At 52.4% G+C, this 12,553-nt stretch overlaps 1 protein-coding gene across 1 annotated transcript; it reads left to right on the plus strand.

The window, feature by feature from the left end:
• Positions 1–170: 170 nt before the first annotated feature.
• Positions 171–9,014, plus strand: XKR8 (XK related 8). Its single transcript, XM_044667938.1, has 3 exons — positions 171–604; positions 5,816–6,012; positions 8,050–9,014. Exons 1-3 carry the CDS (start codon positions 171–173, stop codon positions 8,742–8,744), a joined length of 1,326 nt encoding a protein of 441 aa, XP_044523873.1. The 3' UTR covers positions 8,745–9,014.
• The last annotated feature ends 3,539 nt before the right edge of the window (positions 9,015–12,553 follow it).

The raw sequence follows: 12,553 nt of genomic DNA on the forward strand, positions 1-12,553 counted from the left end.
TGTGGAAGGGGGCGGGGCAGGCAGGGGATAGGAGGGGACGGAATGGAAGGGGCAGGGCGAGGCGTCGCAGGTGATAGGGACTGGAGGAGACGTTGGGGAAGGGGTGGGCGTTGCAGGGGATTGGAGGGGCCAGTATGGAAGGGGCGGGGTGTCACAGGGAATTGGAGGGGATGGAGTGGAAGGGGCGGCACGGAAGGGGTGGGGTGTCTCAGGGGATAGGAGGGAACGGAATGGAAGGGGCGGGAACACCCCTCACCGACCGGGTCCGGATAGCGGGAGTGGCGCCAGAGGAGGCGGGAAGAAGTGGTGCCATGCCGGGGTACCCCCGGGCCTGCCGGCTCCGCGACCTCCTGCTCACGGCGCTGGGCACGGGCGCCTTTCTGCTGGATCTAGGCGCAGACCTGTGGGCCGCGGGCCAGTACGCCCTGCAGGGCCGCTTAGTGTGGACCGCGCTGCAGCTGGCTTCGCTGGGCCTCGCCTCTGCTGTCTTGCAGCTCTTCAGCTGGTCCTGGTACCGTGGAGACCCGGCCGGCTTGCACCCGGGCCCGTCCCCAGGCCGCTGGTTGGCGTTGCTGCACTTTCTGCACTTGGGCTACCTGCACAGGCAAGTCCCCGCGCCACCCGTAGCGTCTCGGTTTCCCCTTCTGTCAGATGACTCTTGGGAGGCATTAGGTGACACCTTTAGGGCCTTGTCAGTTCTAGACAGGGAAAAGGCACAAGCATTTACTCAGCGCCTAGTAATGTACCAGGTACTGATTATTTTCTCATTTGGCTCTAAAAATAACCCTGTACGGTACGTGATTATGATCCTCATTTTACAGTCAAACAAATTGAGGCCAACAGTGCATAAGTGATTTGCCCAGGGTCACACAGCTAGAAAGCGTATGATGTTGGATTTGAATTTAGGTTTTTCCAGCCTCCAGGATTAACCCTCTATTTTTCAGTCGACACATTTATTAAGCGCCTACGTACTAGGTATGGAGCTAGCTAAGGGCTGGGGATACAAAAAGAGGCTCCCTGCCCTCAAAGGGGCTCATGATCTAATGGAGACAAGAAGCAAACAAATATGAGTAAAGGAAGCCTAAATACTTGCCAAACAGGAAATAATTAACTGGGGCAAGTCAGTGGAATGAGTAGGGGTTGGGGAAGGGTTCTTGTAGGAGATGGGATTTTAGTTGGTACTGAAAGCCAGGGAGATCCCTACAGGAGAGAGGGTTCCAGGCACGGAGGACAGCCAGAGGGAAGACTCAGAGCCAGGAGATGGAGGGTCTCCTGTGTGAACCAGCCACGAGGCCAGTGTACATGGGAGTAAAGTCTTCTTGTAAGAAGATGGTAAAGGGAGAAGGGGGCCAGCCTATATAGGGATTGGAATGTCGAAAAGTTTTTGGTATTTGTTCTATTGCACCGCCCTCTTGTCCCCAGTAAAAACTTCATTAAAGATTCATCTTGGGGACTTCACTTTGGAAAGGCAGATGGGGAAAAGGGGAGCAGCTAAGCAGAGCAGAGTGAGTTCAAATGTGGCCTCAGACACTAGCTGGGTGACTTTGGATAAGTCACATAACCCCTGCCTCAGTTTCTTCAACTGTAAAATAGGGATAATAATAGCACTGACATCCTTGTGATGATCATATGAAATATTTGTAAAGTACTTAGTTTAGGTGTCTGACTATTGACTCCATTTGGAGTTTTTTTGAGGAAGATACTGAAGTTGTTAGCTATTTCCCCCTCCAGTTCATTTTACAGATGAAACACAGTAAAATCACTTGCCCAGAGTCACAGTTTCTGGGGCAGGATTTAAACTCAGGTCTCCTGGACTCCTGGCCCAACCCCTCTATCCTCAGAGCCATCTAGTTGCCCCAAATATAACAGAGGCTATCTTGGAAGATAAGCTTGAGATTAGGCACTTTCCCCACTCTTAACTCCAAGCCTTATCTTTAGTAGCTTAGATTAGATAAAGGGTTTATATAGTCTTTATCTGCTAAATCCGTGGAATAAAAAAAAAAAAAAAAAAAGACTGACTGTGCCCATCCCCTGCATATTGACCTTGGGAAGGAGGGGAGGGACCCTTGAAAGGAGCTCTAAAGTAAGTAGGGAGCTCTAAAGATGGAATAAGAGGGAGGCTGAGAAGTTCTACCTTGGAGACCTGACTGAGGGGATTAGGGCTGGATGGGGACCTTCCTGAGGTGGGAATCCCAAGTCAGTGCTGAAGAAGTGGTCTCTCTCTCTCTACTTGCCTCTGTCAATCATCCATGTCTGCCCTTCTTTTCTCCCTCCCCTTACCCTAAAGTGACTTGAAGTCTCTACTGTACCAAGTGTCTCTCACTAGAGAAATGCCAGTTATTATTAACACACAATATTAAAGTTGGGACAGACTTGAGTGGTTTCCACCCCGCCCATCTCCTTCACTTTGCAAGGCCTGGAGGAAAGAGGGTCTTAAATGTGGCAGGGACTGACCCACTGATTGTCCACTGGGCCCAGACCAGGGGTTTCTCCATGCCATCATTCTTTCCCAGGAATGGACAAGGTCTGGCTGCCAAGCAGGCTTGTGACTTGGATGGTCTGGTATGTGAGATGGGAGCTGCTTCCTGCTCCAGGGGATTACAGAGACTTCAGGGACTTGCCTACAAATGGCACCCTTGGGGGCAAGGCTGGTTAAATAGAAAATCAAGAGTGGAGCAGCTGGGAACCACAACAAAAATCAAATTAACGGTTTTCAGCCATCAGGGCTCACTGTCAGGTGATGGGTTCAAGGCCCTCTTTTGCTATTCATTTGTTCTGTGACCTTGGACAAGCCTTTTCTCCTTTGTGGGCTCAAGTTTTTGGGTCACAATGCTTCTTCTCGATTCTGGGTTCTGAGGAGCTGGAGATGCTCAGGAAGGGCCAGGGATATAGCAGGCTCTTAAATGACTGCTTGTTGGTTTTTAATTGAAAATATAGTGATAACTGTCACTGGATGGAATCATTCCTGGAAAAGGAAAAAACTTAGATTGAATCATGAATTTAGGACACTTCCCTCATAGGCCAGATAGACCAGGGCTTCTGAGAGAACCTGGAAATAAAAGGCAAAAGCAATCAACACTTTAACAACAGGAAAGAACTATTGTCTCTTTGTGGTGTCTGAGTCCTGTCAATCACACCTTGCTTTGCATTCACCTTTTTGTCATCTTCAGATTTTTCATTTGACTGTGCAAGCCTGGAAGAACCATGTTGAGAACAAGGGCTCAGGAGGAGTTGAGGCAGGAGATGGGGGCTAAGGATGACAAAAGGCCTTGCTAGCTTTTTTAATGTAACCTAATATTTTATGAAGTCTACTTTTTAGCTCTAGTAGCAGACCAAAAGCAGGCTATGCCTACCTCCTGCCTGGGATGGCTGGAGTGAAGGCAGAGAATAGAACATCCTCCATTTAGAACTGGAAGAGACCGGAGAGGTTCCCCTCCTTTTAGATTAGATTAGATTAGATAAAGCAGTTATTAAGCTCTTAATTAGGTGCCAGGTACTGGGCTAAACCATAAAGCAAGGTCTTCTGGACCCCAAGGTCTATGTTCTACCCTCTGTACCAATCTTTACTGTTCTTGTTTTCTTTGCCAAAGAGAATGATTTTTGCCAGATTAGAAGAGGATGCAAGTGCCCAAGAGAAATTATTGGCTGGTGTGATGGTGATCCACTGTTAGTGTGATCTCTGAAAGAGCTGAGAGAGGGGCAGCTATGTAGTACAGTGGATAGAGCACCAGGCCTGGAGTCCAGAGGACTCACATCTGACCTCACACGCTTCCTAGTTCTGTGACTGTAGGCGAGTCACTTCACCCCAATTGTCTAGCCCTTGCTGCTCTTCTGTCTTAGAACTGATGTTAAGACAGAAGGAGAAGGTAAGAGTTTAAAAAAAAAAAAAAAAAAAAAGAGCTGAGAAAACAGGCGAGACCCCAAAGGAAGAACCAGAGAAAAGAAACAATAGGAGCTACAAATTGGAACCCAACAACCTTCACCTTCATTCCTGGCAAGCGTCTAGATAGAGCTCCAAGAGCCAGGATGCCCTCATTTAGGACAGGCTGTGCCATACTGGCCAAACTTTCTTAACAAGGTTATTTATTAGACTGGTTGATTATTGGAATGCTGTAAGTACAATTTACTTAGATTATACCCAGCATTAGCCCATCTCATGCTGTTCCTATGGAGAAATGTGGGCTAGCCAGATAGTTTTGTGGACTTGTTACTGACTGATTTGATGTCCACTTGGAAGGAGAAGGCCAGAGATTTGTGTGTTTGAATCCCCAGTGCCTGGCACATAGGAGGCCTTTATGAAATGGTATCGACCAAGTGCTTGGCCCTGTGCTGCCATTTTTATCAGTAACTTGAATAAAGACCTGGATGGTATGCTCGTCCAATCTGCAGACAGAACAAAGAAGCTGGGTACAACTGGTTAATATATCGTTTGCACGTAGTTGGCCCTTACTAAATAACTGGGGAATTCTGGCAGGTGGAACACTGGGCAAAATCGAACGAAATGAAATTTAAAAGATAAAAGTGAAATCTTACACATTCAGGTTTAGTGGATCAACTTCACAAGTACCAGGTAGGAAAGACATAGAAAAACAGCAGTTCATTTGAAAAAGCTCGGAGGGTTTTAGTGGCCAGCAAGCTCAGCATGAGCCAGGTGGAGAAACGTCAAGGATCTGAAGCTGCTCCATTAGCCTTAGCCAATAGGACCTTTAATCGGGATGAGAGGAAGCGTGCCTAATCACTGAGAACGCCTTCTGAGATGGCAGTCCTACCTGGGTCAGGCTACACAATTGGAGGAGGCCTGGGCAGTTCTGGGCATCACATTTTTAGAAAGGGCAACCAAGGTGGAGAGGCTGAAGGAAATGGAGATGTTCCTTTTGGAGAAGAGCAGACAGATGGGGACAGGTTAGTATCTAAAACTGCTGAAGAGGGGACAGACTTTCCTTCTTGGCCCCAGAGTGCAAATCTAGCGGCAGTGAGTGGGTAGAAATTGCAAAAAGGCAAATCTGGAATTGATGCAAGGAAAAATTCACAAAATTCAAGGCAGCTGGTATCTCAGTAGATTGAGAGCCAGACCTAGAGATGGGAGGTCCTGGGTTCCAATCTGGCCTCAGACACTTCCCACCTGTGTGTCCCTGGGCAAGTCACTTGACCCCCATTGCCTACCCTTACCACTCTTCTGCCTTGGAGTCAATACACAGTATTGACTCCAAGACAGAAGGTAAGGGTTAAAAAAGAATTCATGGCTACTGCTTGTAGGTACTTTTGCCTTTTGGGTGTGCATAAGAGGCTATCTAAAGTTAGTTTTGATTGCTCTGAGTATTCAATAATTTGATTATTTTAATTGAGTATTAATATGAACAACATTTCTATCACTTTCAATTGCTAATATAAAAACAACCACATATAATCATCAGATGTTTTCTTTTTCCTTGAATGGTATGAGGAAAAGCATGAAGTAGATATACCTCAGCTAAAACTGACCAAGGTTAGTTACCAGTTAATTCACTTCTCCCCGGGCAAACTTAGAAGTAAAATCCTAGAACTCGTTCAGTGATCCGGTGGGCCCTCCTGCTCAGAGGCCACAGCAAAGCCCGAATTCTCCTGGGGCAGCCCCAGGTCGGGGCCTTTTGTACGTGTCTGACCTCTCTAGTGAGATCCTCAGAATAATGTTTTTAAATGCATAAAATATCGTTAGGGTTGTCGAGGAAGCCAGTTCTGAGACACAGTGATGACGTGGACGCCCTGCCAGGCGTGGGGCTCGGGCCCTCTCCTGGCAGCGAGCGTCATCCCAGCAACGGTGCCCTGTGCCTGCCAGGTGTGTCCGGGCCCTGAGAGTGGGATTCTCCCTGTGGAGGCAGGACGAGCCGGCCGAGTTTGACCTCGACTATGCCAACTTCATTTCCATGGACATCAGCATGCTGCGGCTCTTCGAGACCTTCCTGGAGGCCACGCCGCAGCTCATCTTGGTGCTCCACATTAGCCTGTGTACGGGCAGAGTGGAACCCTTCCAGTGTGAGTGCCGGGGAGGGGGCCGGGCGGGAGGGGGCATGTTTCAGGGCTGGAAAAAACATCTCCAAGTATCGCGGCTTTTTTGCTTTTGCTTTAAGCTTTAATGCTGACCCCAAAGTCTCAGTGCATCAAATGGCTGTTAAAAGACTTTGGGGACATTCTGTATAAAAAATAAAAACAAGGTCAGCTTTTTAGAGGGAGGCCCGGCCCGGGCAACTAGGAGGGCTAAGGAGTGAAGGGCACGAGGCACTGCCTGGGCAAAGGCTTTGAGTTGGGAGATGAAGCTTGAGGAAGAGAAGGAAGGCCAGGGTGGCTGGACAGCAGTGTTTGAAGGAGAGAAACGTGTAATAAAGCTAGGAAGGTGGGCTGGAGCCAGGCTAAGCGTAGAACTGAGAAAGGCTTGTACTGACTGGAGCGGTGAGCAGAGGAGTGGCCGGAAATGGTCCAGGAAGGAGATGGCCGAGGAGGGGACAGACAGGAAAGGGGGGAGGGCGGCAGCCTGGGTAACGCTGCTCGTGCCCTTGACAGAAAGAGGAAAGTTCATCAGTGGGACGGGTTTGGGGACAAGATCAGGATCTTTCAAGATGTCTGTTACATAACACTCCCAACGGCCTGGGGCAGGCCCTCCTGGCCTTCTGGCTGGCCTCCCCACTGCCCTTCCTAGAGCGGCTCCCTATTCCCTCAGTTAAATCCCGCCCTTCCAGGCTTCTCGGCCTTACCCTCTTCCAGATAGTGTGTCCAGCGACAGGGGCCTTCTCTCTGCTCCTCAAACAGGAAATTCCCCCTTCTGACTCCCCACGTTTCCCCTGGCTGTCCCCGATCACTGAATGCTCTCCCTCCTCCCCTCTGGCTCCCCCGGCCTTGTGCAGAAGCCGTCCGTCCTTAGTCCTGGATCTCGGGGCTCCGCTCCGAGCCTGCCCTCTCTGGTCTCCGCACAGTGTCCGCCTCTCGATCCTCAAGGGCAGGGACTGGCTTCTTTTTGTCTGTCTTTGTAGTGCGGTGCTTAGCCCGGTGCCTCGCAGACAGCAGGAGCGTGAGGAAAGCTCTTGGGCTCGATCCAGTGTGGGGCAGAGGGGCTGGGGTGGCTACAGAAGCCTCTCTCTGCAGAGACCCGGGACGATGTCACCAAGAAAGACTAGAGGGAGAAGTGGGTCTCCCTGGTGTGGAGACGCCTTGGGGTTTTCCGATGCCAAAGGAACTGGCCTGCCCAGCTACGAGGGATTTAGCGTAGGCCCGAGGCCGGGAGCTGTCCCACGAACACAGCAGCTCCTGTAGCTGAGCCGCATTTCTGTGCTTGGCATTTAAAAGGGCCACCTCACGGATGGCGGAAGCTGGGCAGAGGGACGGGACATCCCTGGGGTTACCTGCAAATCCACGCGGCCCTCAAAGAAACCGTGAGCTGCCAGGGACCGCCTGAGTGCCAGCCTACCCAGGCACAGGGGCACGACTTGCCCAGGACCTCCCGTCTCTAGGCCGGCCTCTCCATCCACTGAGCTGCCCAGCTGCCCCCATCACAGACCTTATGATAAAGCCCAACAACACGGGGTCAGAGGGGAGTCCCAGAGAGCCAGTTTCCAAACAGTGCTTCGAGCAAACAGCAAACTCCCGCGGCACGGAAGGGTATCTCATTTTCTGACCTAGTTAACGGAACGCCATTCTTTCTCTCGGCCGGCGGACACCATGAGAACCCCCCATCGTTGTTCAGTTGGGTTCTTGGTGGCCCCGGAGACCGCAGCCTGCCCAAACCGTGCACAGAGCTCTCGGCAGATCCTGGAGCGCTTTGCCCTTTGCTACAGGCTAAATGACTTGCCCGTGGCACACAGCACGTGGGGGAATGGCACAGGAGAGGCGAAACCATTTCGGGAACGGCAGCCGGCAGGTTTTCTTAGGGAATGGAGGTGTCGGACCTGAGGCGAGTCAGGAAAGGATCTGCCGGCCTCTCCTGTGCCATTCTCCGGCGCCGAGGGACCCTGGCCCAGGGGTGCTGTGTGTGGTGGGGCCCGGGCCCGGGCTCACGCCTCTGGTCTTCGTGCTTTACAGGGCTGGGCATGGGCACCTCGTTCCTCTGCACCGCGTGGGCCCTGCTGGACTACCACCGGGCGCTCAGGAGCTGCCTCCCCACCAAGCCGCCCCTGGGTTACGTGTCGTCCGTGGTCTATTTCCTCTGGAACCTGCTCCTGCTGTGCCCGCGCATCCTGGCCCTGGCCCTCTTCACCACCGTCTTCCCCAGGTACGTGGTGGGCCACTTCCTGACTCTCTGGCTCGTCTTGCTCCTCTGGGTTTGGCTGCAGAACACGGACTTCATGCCGGGCCCCACGTCCGAGTGGTTGTTCCGAGGCACCGTGGCCCTCATCCTCTACTTCTCCTGGTTTAACGTGTCTGAGGGGAGGACTCGAAACCGCAGCATCATCCATTCCAGCTTCCTCCTGATGGACAGCGCCCTCCTGGGGGGCACGTGGCTGGCGCACAACGCCCCATTTCTGGGCCCCTCCCCATTGCCGTGGCTGCTGCCTGGGGCCGGGCTCTGCTTCCTGCTGGGCCTGGCGCTCCGCGGCGTCTACTACCAGTGGCTGCACCCCAGCCGCCAAGCGGCAGCTTTAGACGAGGGGGATGGGGACGGGCGAGGCCTGACCCTCCAGGACTGGCACCCAAACCGGCGAATAGCCAAACTGGCTCAGAGCTTCTTCCCCAGAGCTGTCCCTGCCAAGAGTAGGGGAGTGAATGGCATCCTCTGAGCTGGGACCAAGCTGGGAGGCAGGAGATGCTCCCGCCTGCTGCACCCAGGAAGGCAAACTGTCAGTGTCACCCCAAAGTGCCTTGGGAGCCTCCTGTCACACCACCACGCCACTCCTCTCCTGGAGGACTTTTGTTTTTTAAGAAGGAAACACTTTTTCTTTATCCCTCTGTCTCAGTCAGGGTGGGGGGAAGAGGTGCTGCTTAAGTCCGGGGGGGGAGTTTGACTCATTTTGCACAGTGCTGAGATTTATTAAAACCTTTCAAATGTGCCCCGTCTCCTCTCTATCTTACTAGGCCACCCTGACCTTTTAGGGTTTGGCCCAAGACAGACCAGTATCTCTCTCTCTCTCTCTGTCTCTGTGTCTCTCTCTGTCTCTCTGTCTCTCACACACACACACAATGTAGTGGCCTTTGCACTGGAAGGACCCAGGAAGTGGCACAAGAATGGCAAAAACAATGAATGACTTTATTTAGGGGGACGGGAGATGAACCACCAAAAAAGAGGCCTAGACTGACTTGTGAACTGACCATCTGGGCTCGGTTGTAGCCAAGGCTGTATCCCACTGACTTCAGCCCTCTAAAAAAGGGCCTCCTTGTGACCTCTGACCATCATCCACGAGAACAGTGACCAGAGTGCCATCTGTGGGCGGACTCCAAGATGGACATGGACAGCGGCTCTGAGGGTCTGTGGACAGAAACTCAGCCTCTGGAACCCCATCTCCTGTCTTGTTGGGAAGGGATGGCTCTGTCTGCTCCAAGGAGGAGCCTCCCAGCCTTTCCCAAGATGACCCCCAAAGCTGCTAGCAACACCAGCACAGGGGACAGAGGGTCGATGCTCTAGACCAGTGGTTCCCAAATTTTTTTGGCCTACTGCCCCCTTTCCAGAAAAAATATTACTTAGCCCCCTGGAAATTAATTTTTAAAAAATTTTAATAGCAAATTAATAGGAAAGATAAATGCACTTGTGGCCATCACCGCCCGCCCTGGATTGCTGCAGCACCCACTAAGGGGCGGGGGTGCCCACTTTGGGAATCGCTGATCTAGACCGATTCAATGTGAGGGAAGGGAACGTTAGAAGTTGGAGAGCCCATTCCCATTTTCTTTCTTAATATAACAAAACAGACCAGGAAATGGGGCTGAAGAGGGAAAATGACTTAAGGTTGCATTGAGCTAGGGGCAAAAGAGCCAGAATGAGAACCCAAATCTCCTGATTCCCAGCAAGGGCTTAGCCATCTGGCCTCAGTGAGAACCTTCTTGGGTTTTAAACTCCCCTTTAATAATGCAACAAACCCCCTTTTTAATTCCTATTGGTGGGTCCCCCACTAACTAGCCATGTGATCCTAGATGAGGCATTTAAAATCGTGGCAAGTCCTTTTTGTCATCCACAAAAGGGAGCCTCTTCTCACCCTGCTGCCCTCCTCTATTTACAGTGACCTGCAGGTGGCCAGGCTTCTGCCCCCTAAGGGAGGTTTTGCCGGGGATGCACTCAGGCCAGGGCTCGGGGCAGCACCCATGAAGGATGGAGAGGATGATTTCCTTTCTGCCCTGCCTAAGATTGGTAAGCAAGTGTATCCCAACATTTGAGTATCCCTTTAGGGACAGAAGGGGCAGCTAGGTGGTCAGTGAACAGAGCCAGGCCTGGAGTCAGGAGGTCTTGGGTTCAGATCTGGCCTCAGACACTTTCTAACTGTGTGAGCCTGGGCAAATCACTTCATTAACCTCCACTGCCTGGACCTCACCCCTCCCTTCTGCCTTGGAACCAAATACTTAATATTTTTGAAAAAAGAAAAAGGGACAGAAGCCAATGGTATAGAAAATAAAAACTTTATTTTTTTCAAGTTTATAAGTTCCCATTACATATAACATGGTCAAGGAATCTACAGCCACGAATGCCCTCGGTCACATAAATATTCCAAATCCATTGTTTTATTCCTGCTTTGAGGCATCTAAAGTCCAGACGGAAAAATCCAGTTTTGAGCAGAATCGGTCCTTGCGGGGAGGGTTCCTGTCAGTGCATTAAGGACTAGCCAAGGAGTTTTGCTTTCCAGTCTTCTTGGGGTGGGGCGGGGTAGGGGGCAGCAGAGGGAGGGCTGGATCATTGCTTCTGAGATCACCCCGGGGTCGGGACGGGACAACTTCTGTCCTGTGGCTTGAGATCTCCTGGGATTCAAATCTGGTTTCTACAGTTTGAATGAATAGCGAGAACAAGGAATGGTGAGAAATGAAACCTGTTTCAGGGGTGTGAAGTCTGGCGAGGCTGCGCTGCCCCTCCTGGGGCCGGCTCCGGCCCTCTGCCCGTCACAGCTCTGGGAGGGGGAGTCGAGCTCGTGCCACTCAGACGCAACCTTTACCAACAGCCAGGAGGCCGGCAGCACTCAGGGCCTCCACACCTCCGCTGAGCAGAGAATGCAGGAAAGGAACAAACCCAATGAAAATACACATGTTGGAGACGGGCCCTCGGTGGGCTTATGGGCAAGCCTGGCGGCCGCTAACACACAGACCTCGGGTGCTCTGGACACGGTGACGCTAAGGCACGGTCAGTTTTACATTCGCAAGTGAAGCCACCCTACGAGCCTGGGGCTCTCCTGGGGACGACCAGGGTGAGGCTTTGGACCCATCTTACAGGAACCAACATCAGGTGGAAGTATCGATGACTTGGCTATTCCTTGGGGGATTGTCTCAAATACAAATGGTTTCTGGCATGTTCCATTTGGCTATTTTTTGGGAAACTAAAGGGTTCCCAGCATTCCTCAGCTCCATCCCTATCCCAGTCCAACACAATCCTCTTCTTTCCAAAGACCCCTCTTGGAGATAGGAAGCGTGTGCCGTGTAGGGAGAACCCTGCACACTGGTCAAGAGAAGGCAGATTCCTTCTGGCCTCCCCTTTGGGTGTCGGGTCAAGGGCATCAGAGTCGCTGGCCCGGCTGCCCTCGAGGATGTTTCACTTGGGCCAGCTTCGTCCCTTAGCACAGTCCAAGTTCAGATGGGAAAACCCCGCATCCAGCTGTGGGTCAGGAAGGGGCTCACCCCAAGCCCAGGTTTAGGTTCCCGAGGTCAGTGGTGCCGGCAGAGGGTGGAGCCCTCAGCAACCCTCGCCCAGCGCACGGTACGGCATCCTCTGGGGCAGATGTGAGAGAAGCTCGGAGCCAGGGAGAAAAGAGGCTCGTCTTCCCAATATTGCTCTGCAGATCAAGGAGGTGCATCTGGATAGAGATCCTCGGACTGGTTCGAAGGCAGGAGGAGGGAGCAGCTTCTCAGGGCTTCGGGGTCCTGGTCTGCCACCTCATGCTGCTCCTGCTACGAGGCTCGGTGGCCCAGCCCTCCCGAAGCTCCCAGGCAGGACAAGGACGAGTGCAGCCGAGGCCCGGGATGTTCAGGAGGCAGATTCGGGATGTTGCCGGCGAGCCCATGAGAGATAGTCCTCTTGGGTTTGCCATTTCCCAGAGTCCAGACCAGCAGAAGGAGCCCCAGAGATGGGAGCCACTGAAGGCTCCACTGGCTGCAGCTCCTTCACCAGCCATGCCTGGGATTGTGAACTGAGCCAAGGGCAGAAAATGGTAGCATGTGGGTTGTTTGGCCAGATGGGAATCAGGGCTGGCACAGGAGAGAGATGCCCATTCCTCACCTCACATTCAAGGTCCCAACATAGCCCCCAGGGCCCGGCTTCACCTGCCCAAGAAAAAGGAGCCTGGGTTTTCTCCATGGGTGCTAGGGGAAATGATGGCCCCACTGGGGGTCCCACAAACAGGGCTGTCCCTGGAGGTGTGGGCAGAGCCCGAGAGGAGGTTGGTGGCTCGGCCTAGGGAGG

This window comes from Gracilinanus agilis, chromosome 3 (assembly GCF_016433145.1).
Source record: "Gracilinanus agilis isolate LMUSP501 chromosome 3, AgileGrace, whole genome shotgun sequence".
NCBI classification, from domain to species: Eukaryota; Metazoa; Chordata; class Mammalia; order Didelphimorphia; family Didelphidae; genus Gracilinanus; species Gracilinanus agilis.

Coding starts and splice junctions, on each gene's coding strand:
- XKR8 (XM_044667938.1), top strand. CDS start 171: ATGGAGTGGAAGGGGCGGCACGGAAGGGGTGGGGTGTCTCAGGGGATA. Junction 605..5,815: donor CACTTGGGCTACCTGCACAG/GCAAGTCCCCGC, acceptor TGTGCCTGCCAG/GTGTGTCCGGGCCCTGAGAG. Junction 6,013..8,049: donor CAGAGTGGAACCCTTCCAGT/GTGAGTGCCGGG, acceptor CGTGCTTTACAG/GGCTGGGCATGGGCACCTCG.